Source organism: Myodes glareolus, chromosome 11 (assembly GCF_982192425.1).
Source record: "Myodes glareolus chromosome 11, mMyoGla1.1, whole genome shotgun sequence".
Taxonomy (NCBI): Eukaryota; Metazoa; Chordata; class Mammalia; order Rodentia; family Cricetidae; genus Myodes; species Myodes glareolus.
This window is the reverse complement of record NC_142036.1, coordinates 25,367,128-25,386,654: the sequence shown is the minus strand read 5'-3', so window position 1 is coordinate 25,386,654 and position 19,527 is coordinate 25,367,128. Positions and strand designations below refer to the sequence as shown.

The window sequence follows — 19,527 nt, the reverse complement described above, 5'->3', positions numbered from 1 at the left end:
CCTATTCATACTTCAGTACCCAGTTCAAACTGGATCTTCACCACTCCTTGCTGAGTCTGAACATAAGGCACCCCCCTTGCTTCTGCTTTTCAGAGTTCATTGCTGTTACCACCACTCGGCAATGGTGTTATCCACCAGCATGTCACTATAGTCACTGAGTCTAAGCTTCTCTCCACTAGATGTCATGGGAGAGAATGCCCTTCTTCAAAGTACTTCCTCGTTCCTGGGACCTGGGAATCCATTAAGCCGCAGGGCTGATTCCATTCAGGTTACTACTGATCAGCTGGCTTTGAGATGGGAGCATTCATCCTAGATTACTTATGGAATGCCCAGTGTGATTGTGTGAGTGGTTAAAGGCAGAAGGAGCAAGAGACTTGGTCAGAGATGCTACAGTCAAAGAAGGGACCCATAAATGTGAAAGACACTTGACTGCTGAGGGTGGGGAAACAGGCTACAACCACAGAACAAATGCAGTTTCTAGAGTCTGGGAAGGGCCTCCCCAGACAACTAGTAAGGATGAAGGACATGAAACCTAAAATTTCAGGAGGGCAGATCCCACCAACCACTCCCACGAGCAAAAATGTGCTCTCTCTCCTTGAGTCCCAGAGGAACACAGACCCACCAATACTTTGATATTAGCATGGAAGACAGATGTTGGACCTCTAGAGGACTCTAGGGTCTGAAATGTGCACCATTTAAGCTAATACGCTTATGAAGCCATTTGGAGGTGGCATTGGGGAAAAGATCCAACAGGAATGCTTGTTGAAAACAGAGGCCAATGACCATGGGCAGTGCCTAGCACAAGCACACGAGCAACAAGGATGCCATTGGCTCATTCCTTCCATCACTGTGTTCTTCCATGGAGAAGGCATACAAAGTTGACAACACTGGACAATAGCTGTGGCAATTGGGCGCTCACCAAACATCCCCACTGAATTGTCAGTATCACATACCTAAGCACTGTCCTGTCTGGCGGTCCAAGTCAAAGCCATTTGTGCACTGTTGCTGTAGAGAGGGAGAGAGAAGAAACAGGCCAGGTCACTTGATGTGCGTTCTTTGTCCCTATAAAAGCATCACAGAGCATTTGGGAAGTGGAGTAGAGCGGAGAGGCACACATGACATCCACGCAGGAAGCCGGTCTCTATTTAGAAGTGTGTTCTTACAGTCACTGCATACTTAGAGATGTTTCTCAAACCCCTATACCAGCGCCTCATGAACCCCGCTTTCATCCTTGTAGATTTTGTCATGCCCAAGTGATGAGGAGCAGTCATGGCCACATATGAAGCCACAATGCAACAGCCCTAATTCCAGCGATGGAGACACCCCCAGTGCTGTCCACCTCTCCACAGAATCCCAAAATAACTCTTTGTTCCCTATGAAATTCTCCCCGAGTCTCAGCTGTATTCATAAACCAGAAGCTACATAGCAGACGAGACCAATTTTCTAAGCAAAGATGATGGGGACATTCCTTTATTTCAATGTCAGCAAGACAGTGGCTCAAAGGACAGACACACATTGGCAGTCCCAGAACGTTGTGATTTTACCTGTAACCTGAGCTAGAACTGTATATACATTTTTTATCTAGTTCACTTTTATTTCCAAGACAAAAATTTTATTGTATAGCCCAAGCTGGCCTTGAACTCATGGTCTTCCTATCTCTGCTTCCCAAGTGCTGTGGACATTTGTGCTTTGGGTTGTGGGCTGAGCCACCTTTCCAGCCTTGACTATGAACTTTTCAAAAGCTGAACCGGGAAGAGTTCGAGGGCCCCTAGCAGGTGCCTGGCGTCTGATACAGGCACTCCTATCTCTAATCTGCCGCTAGCCTCAAGGTCAGGTTTCCCTGGGCTGCGGGGTGATTGTGAAGATGCTGTGCTTGGCCTGGGCTACAGCTGAGGGTTCCAAGCCTTAGAGCCAGGGCAAAGGACCCAGAAGAGCCTGGAGTCTGTACCACAGAACCGATGAGACCAGACTCCAGCCCTGCTCTCCAACCCGGTGCTGGGGTAGAATGGGCTCAAGCCACCGGTTTAGTTGGTTTCTTATTCTCCCTGGGCCCTTCCTCTCTTCATCCCTTCCCTCTGCCTCAGTTTCTCTCTCTAAAAAAAAATAGGGTACTGTTATTTACTTTAAAGTGGTTACAAAGAAGAAATATGTTATTATATATGTCTAGACTAATTTACATGATCTTGTGACCACTGTCTTCTTCAGGCCTAGATGTTCTTGTCTATAACCCTTGGGGCTAGATTAGAAGTTGCCAAGGTTCCTCTGAGATCTAAAATTCTAAGATATTCTTCTCAAGCCATTACTCTCTTCAATGGCCTTTGCATGAACTTCATAATTCTTCCCCTCACCTCACCCCATATATATATATATATATATATATATATTCAGTGCCAGGCATCAACCTTTGAGCATTCTGGAGAGTTTCTCTGCCCTGCCCCAGCCCCTCAGCCTTACTCAGAGATGGTGCTGACTTTATTTCATCTCCAAGACAGCACACAGATGGTCGCTCCGAGTCATCTGGTCCAGTGGTTCTCAACCTTCCTAACACTGCAACCCTTTAATACCTCACTGTTGTGGTGATGCCCCCAACCAGAAGATTATCTTTGTTGCTACTTCGTAACTGTAATTTTGCTACTGTTATAAATCTTCATGTAAACATCGGTATTTTCCTGTGGTCTTGGGTGACTATTGTGAGACCCTCTCCCAATGGGTTTGCCACCCACAGGTTGGGAACTGCTGATCTAGGGAACCCTCCCACACTGTTTAGGACTGACACACCTGGTTCAGCCCTCCGTGTAGCTTCACAAATGAGACACTACAACTTCTCTCAGACCCTCACCTTGAACCCAACCTTACTGCTCCTTTCACATTCCTCCCAGGAGAAGGGATAGCCCCATTCCAGGTAGCTGAATTACTCAACCCCACACACTGTACATTGGGAATGTTTGGATAACCTCCACTTCTCCCTGTCATCCCCACCTTTTCCATTAGATATTGTGTGGATGGAGACACACAGACTCATCCCCTGGGGACCCTTTGCAGCATTCTGGGGGCATCCTGACCAAAAACAAAACAAAAAAAATCCCCACCACATTGAACTGTTAAATATTTAAGTTAAAATGAATCTCCCTGAGGAACACAAATGAGGCAGCAAAATTTGATTTAAACAGACTTGGATTAGGAGCCAGGATGCTGAGATCCAAGACCAGCTTTGCCACTTGGAGCCTTCATCACCTTGTGCCAACCTCAGCCTCCCAGTGCTGGGCTATGATCTGTGAACCATGGAGTGTCTCCTATTCCTGTGTCCTGGGATTCTAAAACACATTGCTGGCCTCCCTTCCCCTAGTTTTGTGACATGCTTCGGGACAACTTGAAACTTTACCTGTGCATTCCCATGGTGTGGAAGCCATAGCACCAAGATGGCAACTGTGAGTATCCTGTGGGAGGCAAGAAACCGAGAGTGAGTTCCAAGGGATGTTTAAGTCCGGAAAGCCTGGGTCTCCTGCTGCCCAGGCATTTAGACAGTAGCTTTACCTTGTGCTTGCAAATGGATAGGACACACTCTGCAGAGCCCAAGGGAGAACCGAGTCCCTAATCACACCACAAGAACAAGCCCCGTATGCTTACTTTGTGTGTTGGAATCGTGAGTTAGGCCACATGCTGTATACAAGAGGTTGCTACTTAGGAGCAAAAGGCCAAAGACTCAATTGGCTAGGTCTTTCATCATTCTGCATGGAATCTGCCCGAGTTAAGCATTATTTAGACATGACTGCAGAGTCAAAAGCCACCGTGTCTTTAAGCATGAAAACTAGAACATGAGGTGCTTTGTGTTCACAGGAAGTCACTCAACCAGAATTTGGAGCCTTCGGTTCACATATGTGATGACCAGGTTTGAGCGGCCAGCAACCCAGGGTCCACCCTAGCATGTAGCTTATGAGAACCTCCATCCCAAGGGTAAAAGACTAAGAAACCCGTGCAATCCCCAGAAGAAGAAAGTCAGAGGGGAGCAGCAGGAAATGCCATGACACTATGGCTCAGCCAGCATGGCCACCCACAAGCCAGTAAACAGCTCTGCCTGTGGGTAATTTGGTTCTTTGCTGTGGCTAAGCTTTTGTCTGGTGAAACTGTGGTCACCAGAATGCTTTAAAACTTCAAAGTCTGTGTCACTCACACCCAGTAAGATGCCTATCTGTGCATCGTGCTCATATCAGTGTGTGTGAGTGTTGGCTTGTGTGGGTGCACTGTATAAGTGCATATGCATGTGTGTGTGTGTGTGTGTGTGTGTGTGTGTGTGTGTGTGTGTTCTCATGGAGACCAGAGGCTGGCATCCGATACCCTTCTCAATCACTCTTTACATACTGAAGCAGGGTCTTTCACTTGCACCCAGAGAAATCACTCATACACATAAAATAATGTTTTTCATCTTAAAAGAATCACAGAACAGAAAACAGCCAATACAGGAGGATGTGGATAGATCATAGTTCTTGTGCATTGCTGATGGGAATGTAAAACTGGTGACCCAGCAGGCCCAGAGCATAGTCCCCAGAGAACTGAGCACGGGACCAGACAGAAACATGTACTATCATGTTCATAGCAGCACTTTGAACAATAACCAAAAGGTGGACACAGTGCCATTATCCATTCAGTAATAGCTAAACAAAATGCAAACACACACACACAAGCACAAATATTATTCAGACCTAAACTAAGTGGAATGATACATTATGGAAAGCTGGGCACACTGCTATGTGCCTGTAGTCCTAGCTGTTCCTGAAGGCCAAAGCAGGAAGGTCACTGAAGTCCAGGAGTTCAAGGCTAGCCTGGGCAATATAGTGAGATCCTATCTTTTAAAAAAAAGGGGGAATTAAACAGTACAAGAAGGCAGATGAGATAGCTCAGCAGGCAAGGGAGCTTGCCTTCAAACCTGATGATCAGGACCCGTGTAGCAGAAGGAGAGAACCAAGTCTTGAAAGTTATCCTTTGACCTCCACGAAGGCACCACAACATATGTCCCCCATAAACATAAATAAATAAATAACATGTAACTAAAATAAAAGGGAGAAAAGGTGTAACAGCAGGGCTGGCCATGAGGACATCATGCTGCGAAGTGAGTGGGTCTCACACAAAACCACGCAGAATTCAACCTGTGTCACATACCCAGAGTTTTCAGACTCGGGAACAGAAAGCAACATGGTGGCTCCCAGGGCCAGGAGAGTGTTTAATAGGAACAGAGTTTCTTTCATTTCCCCCCCCCCCTTCTTTCTTTTGTTTGTTTGTTTGTTGCTTGGGCTGCTGTTTTGCTTTTGAAGCAAGGTCTTACTCTGTAGCCCAGGATGGCCTACAACTCAGGCTGTCCTCCAATCTATAACAGTTGTACCTCAGCTTCCTGAGTGTTGGGGTTACAAGCCACAAACCATTACAATCAGCTATTTTTTTCTTTTTAAGACAGGGTTTCAAATATAGTCCAGTCAAACTGGCTCTGAAGTCCTGATTCTCCTGCCTCCACCTCCCAGACGCTGGGGTTACAGATGTGCACCACAACACAGAGCAGGGTATAAGAGCTGTTTTGCAGAATAAAGAGTCATGGGGTCATCTCATAGCACACACAAAAGGTATGCAGATGTGGGGATCTAGTGTTGTTCAGTTTGCTAGCACGTATCTGACAGCCACTGCTTGAGCGAAGCTAACGGGCAGGAGCTACGGAGCTGCCACCCACCTGAGCTAGATGCTTTGCAGCATGGGCCAGGAATGAGGGCTGACTTTGATGAAAATGCTAGAAAACTCAATGTGTGCTGAGAGTCGGGCTGAGGGAGGGACAGGAAAGTCAGAGGAGGCACCCTGGAGGAGGTGCTCTTGAATGTCTCTCTCAGCATGGCTAGGAACTTGGAGACCTGGTTGACCTGGTTGGAGTCTGAGGCTTGTAGCCACCCTACACCATGGCTCTATAGTCCCCACCTTCTCAGAATGAGTGCTCAGAGACTACAGACTCATTGACATCCCTGTCACATGGCTCAGGAGAAACAGCAGTGGTGCGTAGGGGATCCAGAATTAAAGCGGCATCCCAATCAAACTGAGCCTGACGTACTGGAAGATGCAAACCCACTTCCTTCATGTCCTCCTGCATCCAATCCTGAGCAGACAAGTTTCCGTTTCGCCTAACCACCTATGTGAGCCAGGTTCTCCAACACTGGAGACAGCTCTGACCTTATAAAGTGCACAGCCAAATCCCGGGACTTTTTGATATTTGCAAGAGCCAGACTTTATATCTGGAAGGAATGAGAGAACAATAACAAATTTATTTTCCAGTCTGTATATTATGAATTTCAATGTTTTCCTGTTTCTTCACATGAAGTTTCCTTTCAGGGGGTTATAAAATCCTGTCTCGTTTATGTTGGAGTCAGGACAGCCTGACTGTATGCAGTGGAGTTCAAGAGCAATTGGAAAAGGCACGCTAATCCTACCGGCTTCTCCCTCTACCCCACTCCCCATTCCTTTAGACTAAAGCCAGCCAGCCTCAAGCCCAGCCTCCTGGAAGCCGTGGCTGGGTCCTGGGGGCCTAAATAAGCTCCAGGCTAATGGAGAGGCTTTCCAGAAGGAAATAGTACCCAGCTCTGCTGCTCTCACATCAATAATAGCTATACCTTGTCATGAAAACCCTAAAAAAAAAAAAAAAAAAAAAAAAAAAAAAAAAAAAAAAACCTCCAAAAATAAAGCATAATTAATACCGGAGAAGGGAATCTGCGTTTCAAGCTTTTCTTTGGAATCTGGGTCCGCCATCCCACTCCCCCACCCCTCCAAAAGGAAAGTGAATGAAGACAGAACCTCCAACTCTCAGAACTGTCTGTCATTGATAATGCATTGCTGGTCTGGGAAGCAGGGTGACAGTACTGCTATGGCTTACCATAATATGACTCAGTTTGTATTAGCATGCATGCACCCCTCCCACATGCAAATACACGCAGAAAAAGTGTGTAGATCTGTGCAGGGCAGCTATGTTTTCAAGAGATGCTGGAGAAAGGCAGAACAGATGTCATCCTTAAAGTTCCTCAAGGCTCAAGGATTACTTGACTGGAATTGCAATTTCCGCAAAGAACAGCAAAGCGTTTGCTTACGTGCGTCTCTGTCTGCAATGTCCACTGTTCCTTGGCTCGAAACTTCTGGGTCCCATGCCCTCTGTGAATCGCACACATAGAGCAAACGCAGCCAGGAGTGTTCTGAGACTCCCTCGGCTTCTCTCACAGCCTTTGCAGCAAAGCGATTGCTGGTGCCTGCTGCCTTAGCCAGCGGTTTCCCAAATTTAAAAAATATGTAGTGTGATATTTTGTAAAGTGCGCAAGAAGTTGCTACCCTTTCCAAAAAGAAAGAGGAATGACACAGAAAAGTTGTCTGCAGCCCTCTCTCGAAATGCTGGCTCCTGACACTGTTAGAAAAATCCCCACTCCCAAATGAAGGCTTCGAGATGGAACCTTGAGCGAGCGGCGCAGCTTTTTGTAATTAACAATGTCATTGCATCACTAGCTAAACTCTTTCCCAGTGCCCTGACACGGGCGGAATCTCAGCCATAGCCATTTTCCACCCATCAGGTCTGGAGTTAGGTTTCCCGAGCTTGGAGAAAGGCAATCTCTGGAGCCTCCGGACCTACCTTTTTAATCCTGGCATGGTCAAGATGTGCGGGAGGAGAAGCGACTCGAGGAAGGCAGGCTCTGCGGTAGGACCCGGGCGGCTTGATTCCGGAGGGGCTGAGCGGACTGCGCCGAGGGCTGGGGCAGTGCTGGGTGCTGGGAGCCACTGCAGAGCCCTCGCCGACGGCACCTGGTTTCGCTTAACCCCCTTCAGTAATTCAGCATTAAACCAATTGGAGGAGGAATGTTAAAAATGAACACTTCATTTTCTAAGTATGTTAAACAATGCAAATGGGGCCTCGGTCTGGACACAGCTGGTTCAGATTACAGCGCTCACCAACTGGCTAGACTCCTCACAACAATCTTGGGGCGTCTGCCAGGGCCAAGTGCTCAGCGCTGGGAGGGGAGCCCAGCAGAGCGCGGTCCTGGGGGGCGCCCGGCCTCCCCTAGGCGGAGCAGGGCGCGCGAGGGGGAGTGTTGTCAGGTCCTGTAGAAGCAGGAACTTGAACTCACTACCAGGGACGTGCACGATGCCCCCGAGCGAGGATGTGGGGCAGGAGCAGATTGGGAAGAGGAGAAGGGAGGCAGTGTGAGATCAGAACCCCAAAGGGAATGGCTCTCCTTGGCGGCCCTCACCTCGTTCTCCTTGGCTTTTTCTTGCTTTGATTTGAATTAGTGTCTCTGGTCTTCAAAGTAAATAAGAATGGTAGACTTCACATGGGTCCGAAAGTCCTCTTTCCTCCTCTTCTCCGGCTTCTTCTCTCCTTTCTTCTACCTTCCCTCCTTTTTGTTTTCTAGCTCTGGAACCTGCTCTATAAAGTCTAAGAGTGGCAAGGACGCTACTCTCCAAAAGACATGACCAGATTGCTGCCCTGCAAGCTCTTCCACGCCTGCTTCTTTTGGGCCTCTCAACTGCCAGACCTACAGTTCAGAAAGCTCGCTCCAAAGGCCCCTCTCTTTACCACAGCTCTGAGTGGTAGGAACTGGTTGTTTCCTTGGAGATGGGGGTAAGAGAGGTCGGTGACTTCTCTACCACACAGCTATCAGAGATGCCAGTGAACCTCCCAAGTTCACATCTTTATTTAGCCTTTTCTCAGGATACTTGCTGTTTTAAGGAAATGGAATCCCACTCTAAAACCTCACTAGGTTAAACAAGGGCAGCTGGATGTTGATGCTGTTGAAACTCGGCATCCAACTTGCGTGATCTAGTGTGTGTGCTTGTGTGTGTGTGTATGTGTGTGTGTGTGTGAACGTCTAAGAAGAAACTACTTTTCGATACATCTCATTCACAAGGTTGTGCATCCTTCCCATCGTTCCAATAGCCAGGATTATTAACAACCTAAGGTCCCTCAGTACGGCACCAAAGGAGCTAAATAAAGAAAATTCCAGGATTGGAAGATAAATGAGAGCCATCGATCAAAATGGCTAGACAGTCAAACATGCATACTGACCAGCTCTATCTGTGTAAAATCCGAAGTCAGGCAGGGACTGGGAGGGACAAGGAAGCCTCTCAGGTGCTCCTGGTGGTAACTTCCGAGTTTATTCAAACTCTTTTTCTTCACAAATTCTGTTATCAAAAGTAAGAAGTGTGACCCTCAGCTGTGATGGCACAAGGTGACTTCTTTGACACGGTCAGTTCCCTGTTGTGGAATATTAACTGAAGATGTGTTACATTTGTTTATGCTGTGGAATATTTGTTTAATGATACAAAGATGTGTTTTACGCTGCATTTGTTTAACTCTGCGAAGCCGCATTACTTTGCCTGCCTAGAACACCTGATTGGTCTAATAAAGAGCTGAATGGCCAATAAGAGAGAGAAATCAGCAGGGCTGCAAGGCAGAGAGAATAAATAGGAGAAGTGAGTACAGAAAGGAGCCAAAAAAGGAGATAGAGAGAAAGATGCCAGGGGCCAGCCACACAGCCACATAGCCAGCCACAAGTAAGAAGAAAAAAAAAAGTATTATAGAATAAAAAAGATAAAGGCCCAGAGGCAAAAGGTAGATGGGATAATTTAAGAAAAGCTGGTTAAAAATAAGCTAAATTAAGGTTGGGCATCCATAATTAAAAATAAGTGTCTGTATTTTTTACTGTATATCTGGGAGTTGGGTGGTGGGTGCCCAAAGAGAAAAAAAAAACCCTACAGTTCTCCATGAAGCTGTTGGAAGAGCCAGGTTCCAGAGTGGAGTTCTCTGTCACTGGCCCACCATGTCTCTTCCCCCACAGCCTGGAGTAGCACATGAGCATGTGCTACATCCTCACCTCACTGTTAGGTTGTTCAAACACCATCTCAACTCTCCACGTGTGCCAGTCTCCCCAATCCTGACTCTCCACCCGCTGAAGTCCATGTCAGGCTACTCCTTCTACCTCACAAGCATCGCGCTTCCATAGGGTGGTCATCTGGTCCACAGACTGAGAGATTCTGTCAAACATCTGATAACATCAGAGCACATTAGCCCCAGCGCTTCCTGCTCACCCTAATCTATTCTTAACAAGAAAAAGAGGATGTAGGTGTAACGGCTCACGCCCTCGACCCCAGCAATAGAAGACTGAGCAGGAGGACCCCTGGGAGTTGGAGCCAAGCCTGGACTACATGGGGAGTTCTGGGCCATCTTGAACTACAGAGTGAAAGCTTGCTTCAAATGCCACCGCCTGTCTTACAGAAGGGGAGGGGAAGAGAGAGTGAGAAACAACAGAGACAGAGAGACATGGAAATTTGTCTCTTGGTGTGAAGAGCTTGGTGACCCTTGGTGACCCTAGCTGGCCTCTCAGATCACTTCCTTCACTTGGTGTCTTTCTTCTTCACTTGTAAAGTGGGGACCCCCACACCTTCCCACCTCCCACCATCAGAATCAAATACCATCCTAACTATAAACTGTGGCCCAAACAGAAGAGCTGGCCATCTGCAGAAGAGGCCCTTCTTAGCCTGTTTCAGTTGAATTTGTTCACCATGGTGAGGCTGCAAGATAGATAAATAACTTTCTTGGACTTGTTTGTTTTTGAAGTGGCATGGCAAATTTGGGGAAGCTCAGTTATATGTTTGACGGTATAGATCATTATTAATGTAAAACATTACCCACCCCCCCAAGGAAATTAATTCCATCAAAATGCCTGTCTAGGAGTTAAGTGTAGAAAGGGAGCTTACTGAACGTCTGTCAGTGTCTATTTTGTCTCTGCTCCCTCTTCTCTGGTTTCCACAACTGCTTGAAGTGAAGATTCATTTGCAGATGAAGAAGCAAGTCATTGGGTAGGGATGTAGAGCAATGGTAGAATCTTGGCCTAGCTGCTCAATGCCCTGGGCTCCAGCCCAGAAGGGAGAGAGAGAGGGAGTGGTGGAGGGAGGGTGGAAGTTGTACACCTGAGCAATGAGGGCTCACAGACACAGAGCACAACCTGCAGCCACAGGCCTGTTGGCTCTGGAGCCCTTACTCCTTCCGAGTTTACCAAATGTGGTTTTTTCCAAGATAGACAGCCCAGCTGGCAAAAGTGCCTGCTGCCAAGACCGATAGCCGGGATTTGATTCCCAGACACATGTGGTAGAAGGAGAGATGGGATACCTCCTTCCAACTGTCCTCTGACCTCCAAACACATCCTGGCCTGGGTTTGTCCACATATATGCATACAAATTACTGAGCTAATTAATGAAAAGGGTATATAAAAAATAGATCTGTCATAGCCCTTTGTTCCAAAATATTCCCTGGAAAAAGCAAATGTGTGTAGGGAAATGTTTCACTTCTTCCAAAGACTAACTACTTAGTAGCATGACAGGCTACTGAGCAGATTCCTAGACTGTGCCTCAAGACATGCCAGAGACGTGTCACATCAAATTAGCAGGTCGGCCTTATACAGTATCCGTAGGTCCAGTTTTACTTATCCTTTTCTTTAGTTTTAGCTGCGTGTACGTATGTGTATCTGCATGTGTGCATGAGAGAGGAGTGTCAGCGGAAGCCAGAGGTCCTGGGTCATGTGGAAATGGAGTTGCAGGCTGTTGTGGGAGCTGGGAACTAAACCCAGGTTGTCTGGAAAACAATGAGGCCTCGTTCCTGCTGAGCTGTCTCTCCACCCCCATAGTTTCATTTTATCTTTAATCTCTAGCTCTGCTGGAGCATTGAGACATTGCTGTTGAACATAGGAATGGCATCTACTTAATTTTAAAACAATACCATCATCAATCAATTATCCCTGTCTTCCTGCTGTAGGCATTCTTTAGGGACTGGATATAGGGGTGGGTCCTGATCCCCTGATTCGTTAGTTTGCCTGCTCCTGTGCCAGGCCAGTTTTATTTACTGTCATACAGAACAAGGTGATGTGGGATTCCCCTCTGTCAGCTGTGAATATGTTTTACTATTATTGGTTAATAAAGAAGCTGCTTTGGCCTATAGCATGCCAGAATACAGAAGGTGGGAAAACTAAACTGAATGTGGGGAGAAAGGAGGAGTAAGGCAGATGCCATACAGCTGCCAAAAGAGGACATCAGACCTTACCGGTAAGCCATGGCCTCATGACACTACACAGATTAATAGAACTTGATTAAATTAAGATATAAGAGCTAGCTAGGAATACAACTGAGCCATTGGCCAGTGTTGTGTTACTATAGTTTCTGTGTGATTATTCGGGTCTGGGTAGCCAGGAAATGAAAGCACCGTTTCCTTTTACAACAAGGTGCAGAAGACTCACATTCAATTCTCAGTGCCCACAAGGTGACTTACAACTGTCTCCAGGTCCAGAGATCCAATGCCCTCTTCTGGTGTCCACTGGTACCAGGTATGCATGTGGTACACAGACATACATTCCAACAAAATACTCATACACATAAAAAAATTTAAAAACCTTTTAAATGGCATTCTGCTAGCTGATTACTTTTTGTTCCTGAGTATTGATCTGCTTATAAGAATCCTGTGAATTGTCTACAGATATTTACTCTTTCCACTTTCTAAAAACACTATATTGGATGCTAGAATTCTATTATTTTTTTTAAAAAAATAGTCTTTTTGGGTGAATTGTCCTCAAAAGGCCTCCCAAACAGAAACATGCTGTAGCTCTCCAATTACTAAGACTTTTCAACATCCTTCATATGAAGCTTCATGGATTCTTTTATAGAGTTGGCCATTCACACACCTGTCCGTTCGCTCACCTGTCTATTTGCACACTTGTCTATTCAATCACCTGTACATTTGCTCACCTGTACATTTGCTCACCTGTCCATTCGCTCACATGTCCATTCACTCACCTGTCCATTTGCACACCTGTCCATTCACATACCTGTCCATTTGCTCACCTGTCCATTCACACACCTGTCCATTTGCTCACCTGTCTATTTGCTCACCTGTCCATTCACACACCTGTCCATTCGCTCACCTGTCCATTTGCACACCTGTCCATTCGCTCACTTGTCCATTTGCACACCTGTCCATTCGCTCACTTGTACATTTGCTCACCTGTCCATTTGCTCCTGTCTATTCACATACCTGTACATTCACTCACCTGTCCATTCACACACCTGTCCTTTCACTCACCTGTCTATTTGCTTACCTGTCGATTTACACACCTGTCCATTTGCTCACCAGTCCATTCGCTCACCTGTCGATTCACACACCTGTCCTTTCACTCACCTGCCCATTCACACACCTGTCCATTTGCTCACCTGTCCTTTCACTCACCTGTCCATTTGCTCACCTGTCGATTCACACACATGTCCATTCACTCACCTGTCCATTTGCTCACCTGTCGATTCACTCACCTGTCCACTCACACACCTGTCTATTCACTCACCTGTCTATTCGTTATCTTGTGAATTTGCTCACCTGTTCATTTGTTTACCTGTTATTTGCCCTCTTGCCATTCACTCATCCAAGTGCTTCCTAAGTGCAATTACCTAAGAGCTCATGAGCTTTCCATGTCAGACCAATTTGGGTTTGTTTTATTCATTATTTCTTCTCTGTGAGACCCCAAGATAGTTCTTTAAGTTCACTGAGCTTCATCTTTCTGCTGTAAAGTGGGGCAAAAATTTATCAGTGGTCAACTGATAGTACCTATCAGCATGCACCAGTGCACATGGCCCTCAGCAAAACCAATACACAGAGCCCTCAGCAAGGATTAGGTCCCACTCTTTTTCCCTTCCTTCCCTCCTTTCTTCTTTCCTTTCTTCCTTCCTCTCTCCCTTCCTTTCTTCCTTCCTTCCTTCCTTCCTTCCTTCCTTCCTTCCTTCCTTTCTTACCTTCCTTCTTCCTTCTAGCTTTATTTTATTTACATGTGTGAGTGTTTTGCCTCCATGTATGTCTGTGTACCTTGTGTCTGCCTGGTACCCTTGGAGTCCAAAAGAAGGTGTCAGGTTGCTGGAGCTGGAGTTACAGGCACTAGTGAGTAGCCTAATATGGGTGCTGAGACCCAAACTTAGCCCTCTGTAAAAGCAGCAAGTGCTCTTAACTGCTGTGCCATCTCTCCAGCCCCTGCTTTCTTTTTAAAATACAGGTGCTGGTTGGTTGAAAGTTCAAGTAAAGGTGGACAGGTCTCAGGGTGTTAAGAGAGGGAGGCATATGCAAGGAACTGGTACCAAAACCAATGCAAAAACTAACGTACAGAGGGGCTATTTACCCCAAAGCGTGGAGGCAAAAGCTGTCAGAACCAGGGCTTCCTACCTTCTGCCCCAGGATCCTTCTCCCACTATTACTTTTGGGCTTTTCGTGTGTGTGTGTGTGTATGTGTGTGTGTGTGTGTGTGTGTGTGTGTGTGTGTGTTAATCCTGTTTATTTTTCTGATGCTAGAGATTGAACCCAGAGGCTCCAAGCATGGTAAACATGAGCAGGATGTTGGGATGTTCTGCTCATGCCTGGAATTTACTGGTAATTTGGCAGACCACGGACACACCTGGGCTTTTTCTATATTATTCTGTTGACTGTGAGTTTAACATATAGTTCTGTAAAACAAAGAAGTTTTCATGGAGCTCCAGAAATGGGGTGCCTAAGAAGCCCGGTCAGATGCCACGCCAGGCAGCCCCAGCCTGAAGGCTAGAGGGACACTGGAGACAGTGCCACATAACTCAGGAGCCAGCCCACCCACAGGAACTGGGATTGAAGTGCGAGTCAGTTGGCCAGGGAGTCTGAGAAAGACTGTCTGTGGGACACAACAGTGAGCACATCGAAAAGAGAAGGCAAGGGGCAGCCATGGAAACCAAGCAGAGTGGCATCCTGACCTGAGCTTGCCATGGTGTGAACAGGAAGACCTTTGAGACACTGTCAGAAAGCATGACTGCCCAGTGAGTGCTGGACAACCATAAGGAATGACTCAAGACGCACACTAAAAATTAGCGGGGAATTAGTGGTTAATGTTTAGTCATGTGTACAGGTTTGTGGAAGTTCTGCCTTTAGTTTTCTGTTTGTGAAGGACAATTTATTGTCAATTAAAAATGTTTTACACTTAGTTTGTGTGCTCATGTGCACACGTGCACGTGTGTGTGGGTGCGTGTATGCCTCACAGTACCCATGTGGACATCAGAGGACAATTAGTGGCTACAGCTCTCTCCTTCCACTGTGTGGGTTGCAGATATCAATCCCAGGCACCAGGCTTGGCAATAAGCACCTTTACCTGCTAAATCGTCCCTCCAGGCCAGAATTGTACTTTGGTGAACCAGGCATGGTGGGGTATCAAAGGTTAGGGAGGGGATTGACTACTAAGATTGAGGCTAGCCTGGGTAAGTAGTGAGTTTCAGGAGAGAGAAATCCTTCAATTTTTCACTTATTTGTGGCAAAGTATGGTCTTATCTTTTTCATCTCTCACTGTGTGTGTGTACATGTGGGGAGGTCAGCAGATGGTACTGTGAAGTTAGTTCTTTCTGCCTGCTTTTACTTGGGTTCTAGAGATTAAGTTAGGTAGCCAGACTTGCACAAGTGCCTTCACTGGCTGAGCCACCCACCCCACGGGCTCCCCCTTTAAAGTATCCATCTGTGTCTGCACACTTGTGTTTCAGAAAGCCTGTTAGGCACAGGCCAGCAGAGGAGGCAGGGGATCTGTGGCTACCAAAGTTTCTTCCCTTCTCTCCTGGTGATTTGCAGGGCTGTGTGACCTCCCTGCTTCCTGGAGACTCTGCACTAGCTCTGGCTTGAGGGGATAACCTAGCTAGAACCTGGTTCTCTTTGTTATGTTGATTCCACTTGTATTCAAGGTCTTAGCAGTGGGCCAATAGCCTGGCTCCCCAGATTACCCTGCCAGAGGCCCCGGGAAGGCTTTAATCTTCCTCCTGCTCCTGGATGGGAGGAGGCCTTGCATTTTCGATACTTCTTGCCCACTGATATAAATACCTGTCTTGAGTTTAATAAAGTGGCCATTTACTCTTGTAGATGAGCCAGGTCTCTTTTGTCTATGTCTCTTTTTCAACCCTCAGGACAATCGTTCCTTCTCGTGGGCCCGAGTTCAGGAAGCGCGCAGCCTGGGTCGGGCGTGGGTATTCATTGGGAAGTGCAGGCTCTTACAGGGATCCTCTATTGCGCTCACATTTTCCTCTGAAGCAGGGTTGTTTCCCAGACCCCGGGACTTACGTTATGTACACCAACAGTTCCAGCGATCCTTCTGACTTCCACCCACTCAAGCTGGGGTTATGACATACAGTGGCTACCGGCTTGTTCCATGGATCCTGGGATGAGCACTCCATTCCTCGGGATGGCGCCATTGAGCCATCTTGTCAGGCCAAAGTATGACTTTTTCCTTTTCTCCTCTCCCCGGATCCATTCTCCTTTGCTTTGATAATGTGATTCAGACTTATCGGCAATGTTTATGGGCATCTGGATGTTTGGTCGACATGGTAATCTGTGGATCTGATGCCCGATTACTCTGCCTGGACCACTCTAAGGAACATTCCATTCTAAAATGTCCATCTGAATCTGCACTGGAAGCTAACTGAGTGTGAAAACTTATGACCACAAAAGGAGACTTGACATTTAATTTCATCTTAGACTGTTTAGATGTAAGAGTCTTAAGGCAAGATTTGCTGTGATAAATCTTCCAGGGCCATAGAAGATGTTGATACTGGAGCTAGTCTTCTGTGCTAGGACAGCAGACTTGGGGCAGCAGGAAATGGGATCAGATTATGAAATTCTAGTAAGAAGTCGCCCGGGTTCAACCCAAGTAATAAGGGTTGGGAATCTGGGACCATGACTGGAACTCTAGAGAAGTTGAGGAACAGACAATGCACACCTGGCCACCTTCTGCAGCATCCAACACTTACAGAAGTGACTGGAGTTTCTTCATTTCTAGACTTCGACATGGTCCGTGTGACCTCTATTTCCAATGCCCTAGTGTGCTGTGATGTGTGCACACATCCCTGCTTCTTCCTGTCAGCGATGGATACTGTTGGGCTTTAGAAGATCACATCCAAGCAAAGAAGATGCCAAGCATAGAGGCTCCTGGGCCAGGTCACACTTACAGGTGGTAAAACAGGAAGCCCCATGCCTCCCTAGCCTGAATCTGTGTAAGCATCTCTGTGAATCCAGACACAATGAAGTTGTAGTTACAATCGTAGCACTCCTGGAGAGGTCAGGACTGGGCGAAGCACTTACTGTTTGATGTCTACATCATCCTACACAGACTAACTCCAAGACTGCCTCCTTATTTGGTGTGGTTTTAAGATGTGCTGCTGTAAAAATGCTTTAAAAAAAAAAAAAAGTAGGTGGGAGTCCAAGCTGAAATAAGAACTGGTGGGCTTGGATTGATGTTGGTACAGCTGGTGACAGGCACAGAATTTGTTGTGATTCACTACATGTGTGTCTGTGTTCAAAGCTCTTATTTCAAGCCTTTTCTAACACGGCACGGTTTACCACGTGATGAGGCCCAGGAGCAAAGGCTCATCACTATATTCTGCATTCTTTGGACACTCCTGAGGTTTCCAAACTTGCAATCGCACTTCGAAGTTTTTGTGAGCCAAATGCAGCATCTTGGCCCACTTTTTTTTCTCTCCTTTTGCTAAACATGAGCCATACTTTCTTCTTCACATTTCTCATTATTTCTGGTTGAAAACTGGACAATTCTGGTTATAGTATAGCAATTACTGACTCTGATATATATATATATATGTGTGTGTGTGTGTGTGTGTGTGTGTGTGTGTGTGTGTGTGTGTATCCATTTAGCTTGACTAAATTATTTAGCCCAGCAGTTTTTCTCACCACAGGAAAGCACAGCTGCCCCTTCAGCTCTGTAGGAAGCCTTACAGCTAGAGGTTACCCGCCCACTGGGGCGTGGCCTCTTATACTATATATTCCCGAGAGAATGTTGAGCACCGCAGACACTCCACTTGGAGCTTGTTTTCTTCTTGGCAAAACTGGCCTTTGGGTAAAGAAATGCCCATGCCTCAAACACTGACAAGATACATGGTATCTGGAAATGGATAAGCAGGACTGTCATATCTTGCCAAGACAGGATAAGACATTTTTAAAAAATATCCTGACTCTAAAAATGGTCTGTCAGTTATTCTAGGCCTTAGCCACAGTTGGTTGCTTCAGCGTTGCAAATGAGACTTTGGGTGATTGCCCAGGTAGCCAGTTGTCTCTGTCATTTGTTGCACATTTTTGAAAGTTGCTTGATAGCACTTCCTGCTTACTCAAGTAATATTATTTCCCTTCTCAGATCTTCGATGGGGCTAAAGACTAGATAGTTGTAGTTACTTTCCTCTCATGACTTGGCCAAGTTATTTATTATGCAAGACTTAAACTAGTTAGGATACGATAATTATTAAATATATTTGCTCTTATTATATATAATTTTGTATTGGGCTTAGAACTCTTATTTAAAGAAAAGGGGGAGGAGCTGTATGAAGTCTTACAGCTAGTGGTTACCTGCCCACTGGGGCGTGGCCTCTTATACTATATATGCCGATGTAGAGCACGTGTCTGGCCTCTTTTCCAGCCTCTCTGTTCGGGTTGTGGGATTCATTTCTGATCTCCGTTCAAACAGAGGATTCTGATTTGTGAGTCTACCCCTAAATAAATAACCGTCTCTTTCTCAATTCCGAGTTAGTGTGGGATTTCTTTTAAGCGTCCATCCACACCGTTTTATATTCTTGTTTGAATTTCTAGTCTGACTTCCCAGGGCCAATCCTGCTGCAACCAGTACTCAACCATGCTTGTTCTTGCTCAAACTGCAGAGTCTGAGGCTTCCACACATAGCAGAGGGCTGTGTGTGCAAGCGGGGCAGCCCATCAGGTCCAGACCTCCCTCCCAGTCACGCTGAGTCTGTCCCCGAACCTGCTGGCTCCCCCCACCCAAGATCGCATCACCCCAGACTAGCTACAACTCTTCCTAGCAAGGTTGCAGTGGATTCCTGCTGGCCCATCACCCACCATCCATCTCGCTGCCTTCATTCCCAGCCCTGAGCCTATACCATTCTGCTGCTGCTTTTCATGACTGACTTGGAGGTGTGGGTGAGAGGAGCCACAGCACGAAAGTACCAGATTCCAAGAGTTACACACAAAGTGCAAGAAGCTTTGCAGGAACTGTTTTCAACTTCTTGATCGCCCTTGTAACCTTCCCCCGTCAATTCCCAGAGCCTGCAATGGCTGCTTTCTGCAGGAAGGACTGGTTGATCTCTCCATAATGGGCCATCCAGATTAGCTGGATCCCGGTATTTCACACACACTGAAGAGTGACAGCAGGGTAAATCTCAGCAAGCAAATCTTATGCCCAAAGTAGGCAATAAACTGGATATTGTGACCTAGACTTGTGGCCCTAGCACTGTGGAGACAAGAACAGGAGGATCTATGCAAGGTCCTGTTTCAAAAACAACACAATACAAGAGGCTGCCTCCATGGTTAGGGGTGCTGAGCTGAGTGTTCTTCCAGTGGATTCAAGCTCAGGTCCCAGCACTCATCAACCACCTGTAACTCTAGCTCCAACGGATCCAACACCCTCTTCTGACAACACAC

General features: G+C 46.5%; 1 protein-coding gene across 2 annotated transcripts in view; it reads right to left on the bottom strand.

Annotated features, from left to right (window-relative positions):
- The window catches only part of Fbln5 (fibulin 5), a 69,555-nt gene extending 61,544 nt beyond the window's left edge, over positions 1 to 8,011 (bottom strand). The window contains exons 1-3 of one of the 2 annotated variants that reach the window (XM_048449462.3): positions 7,643 to 8,011; positions 3,383 to 3,437; positions 954 to 1,005 (exon numbers count right to left, since the gene is read on the bottom strand). In XM_048449462.3, the coding sequence (XP_048305419.1) occupies positions 954 to 1,005; positions 3,383 to 3,437; positions 7,643 to 7,659 (124 nt within the window). In that variant the 5' untranslated portion in view covers positions 7,660 to 8,011. Of the gene's footprint in view, positions 1 to 953; positions 1,006 to 3,382; positions 3,438 to 7,112; positions 7,440 to 7,642 lie in introns of those variants that run through there. The other variant, XM_048449461.3, reaches the window with a different exon arrangement.
- Positions 8,012 to 19,527: the final 11,516 nt, after the last annotated feature.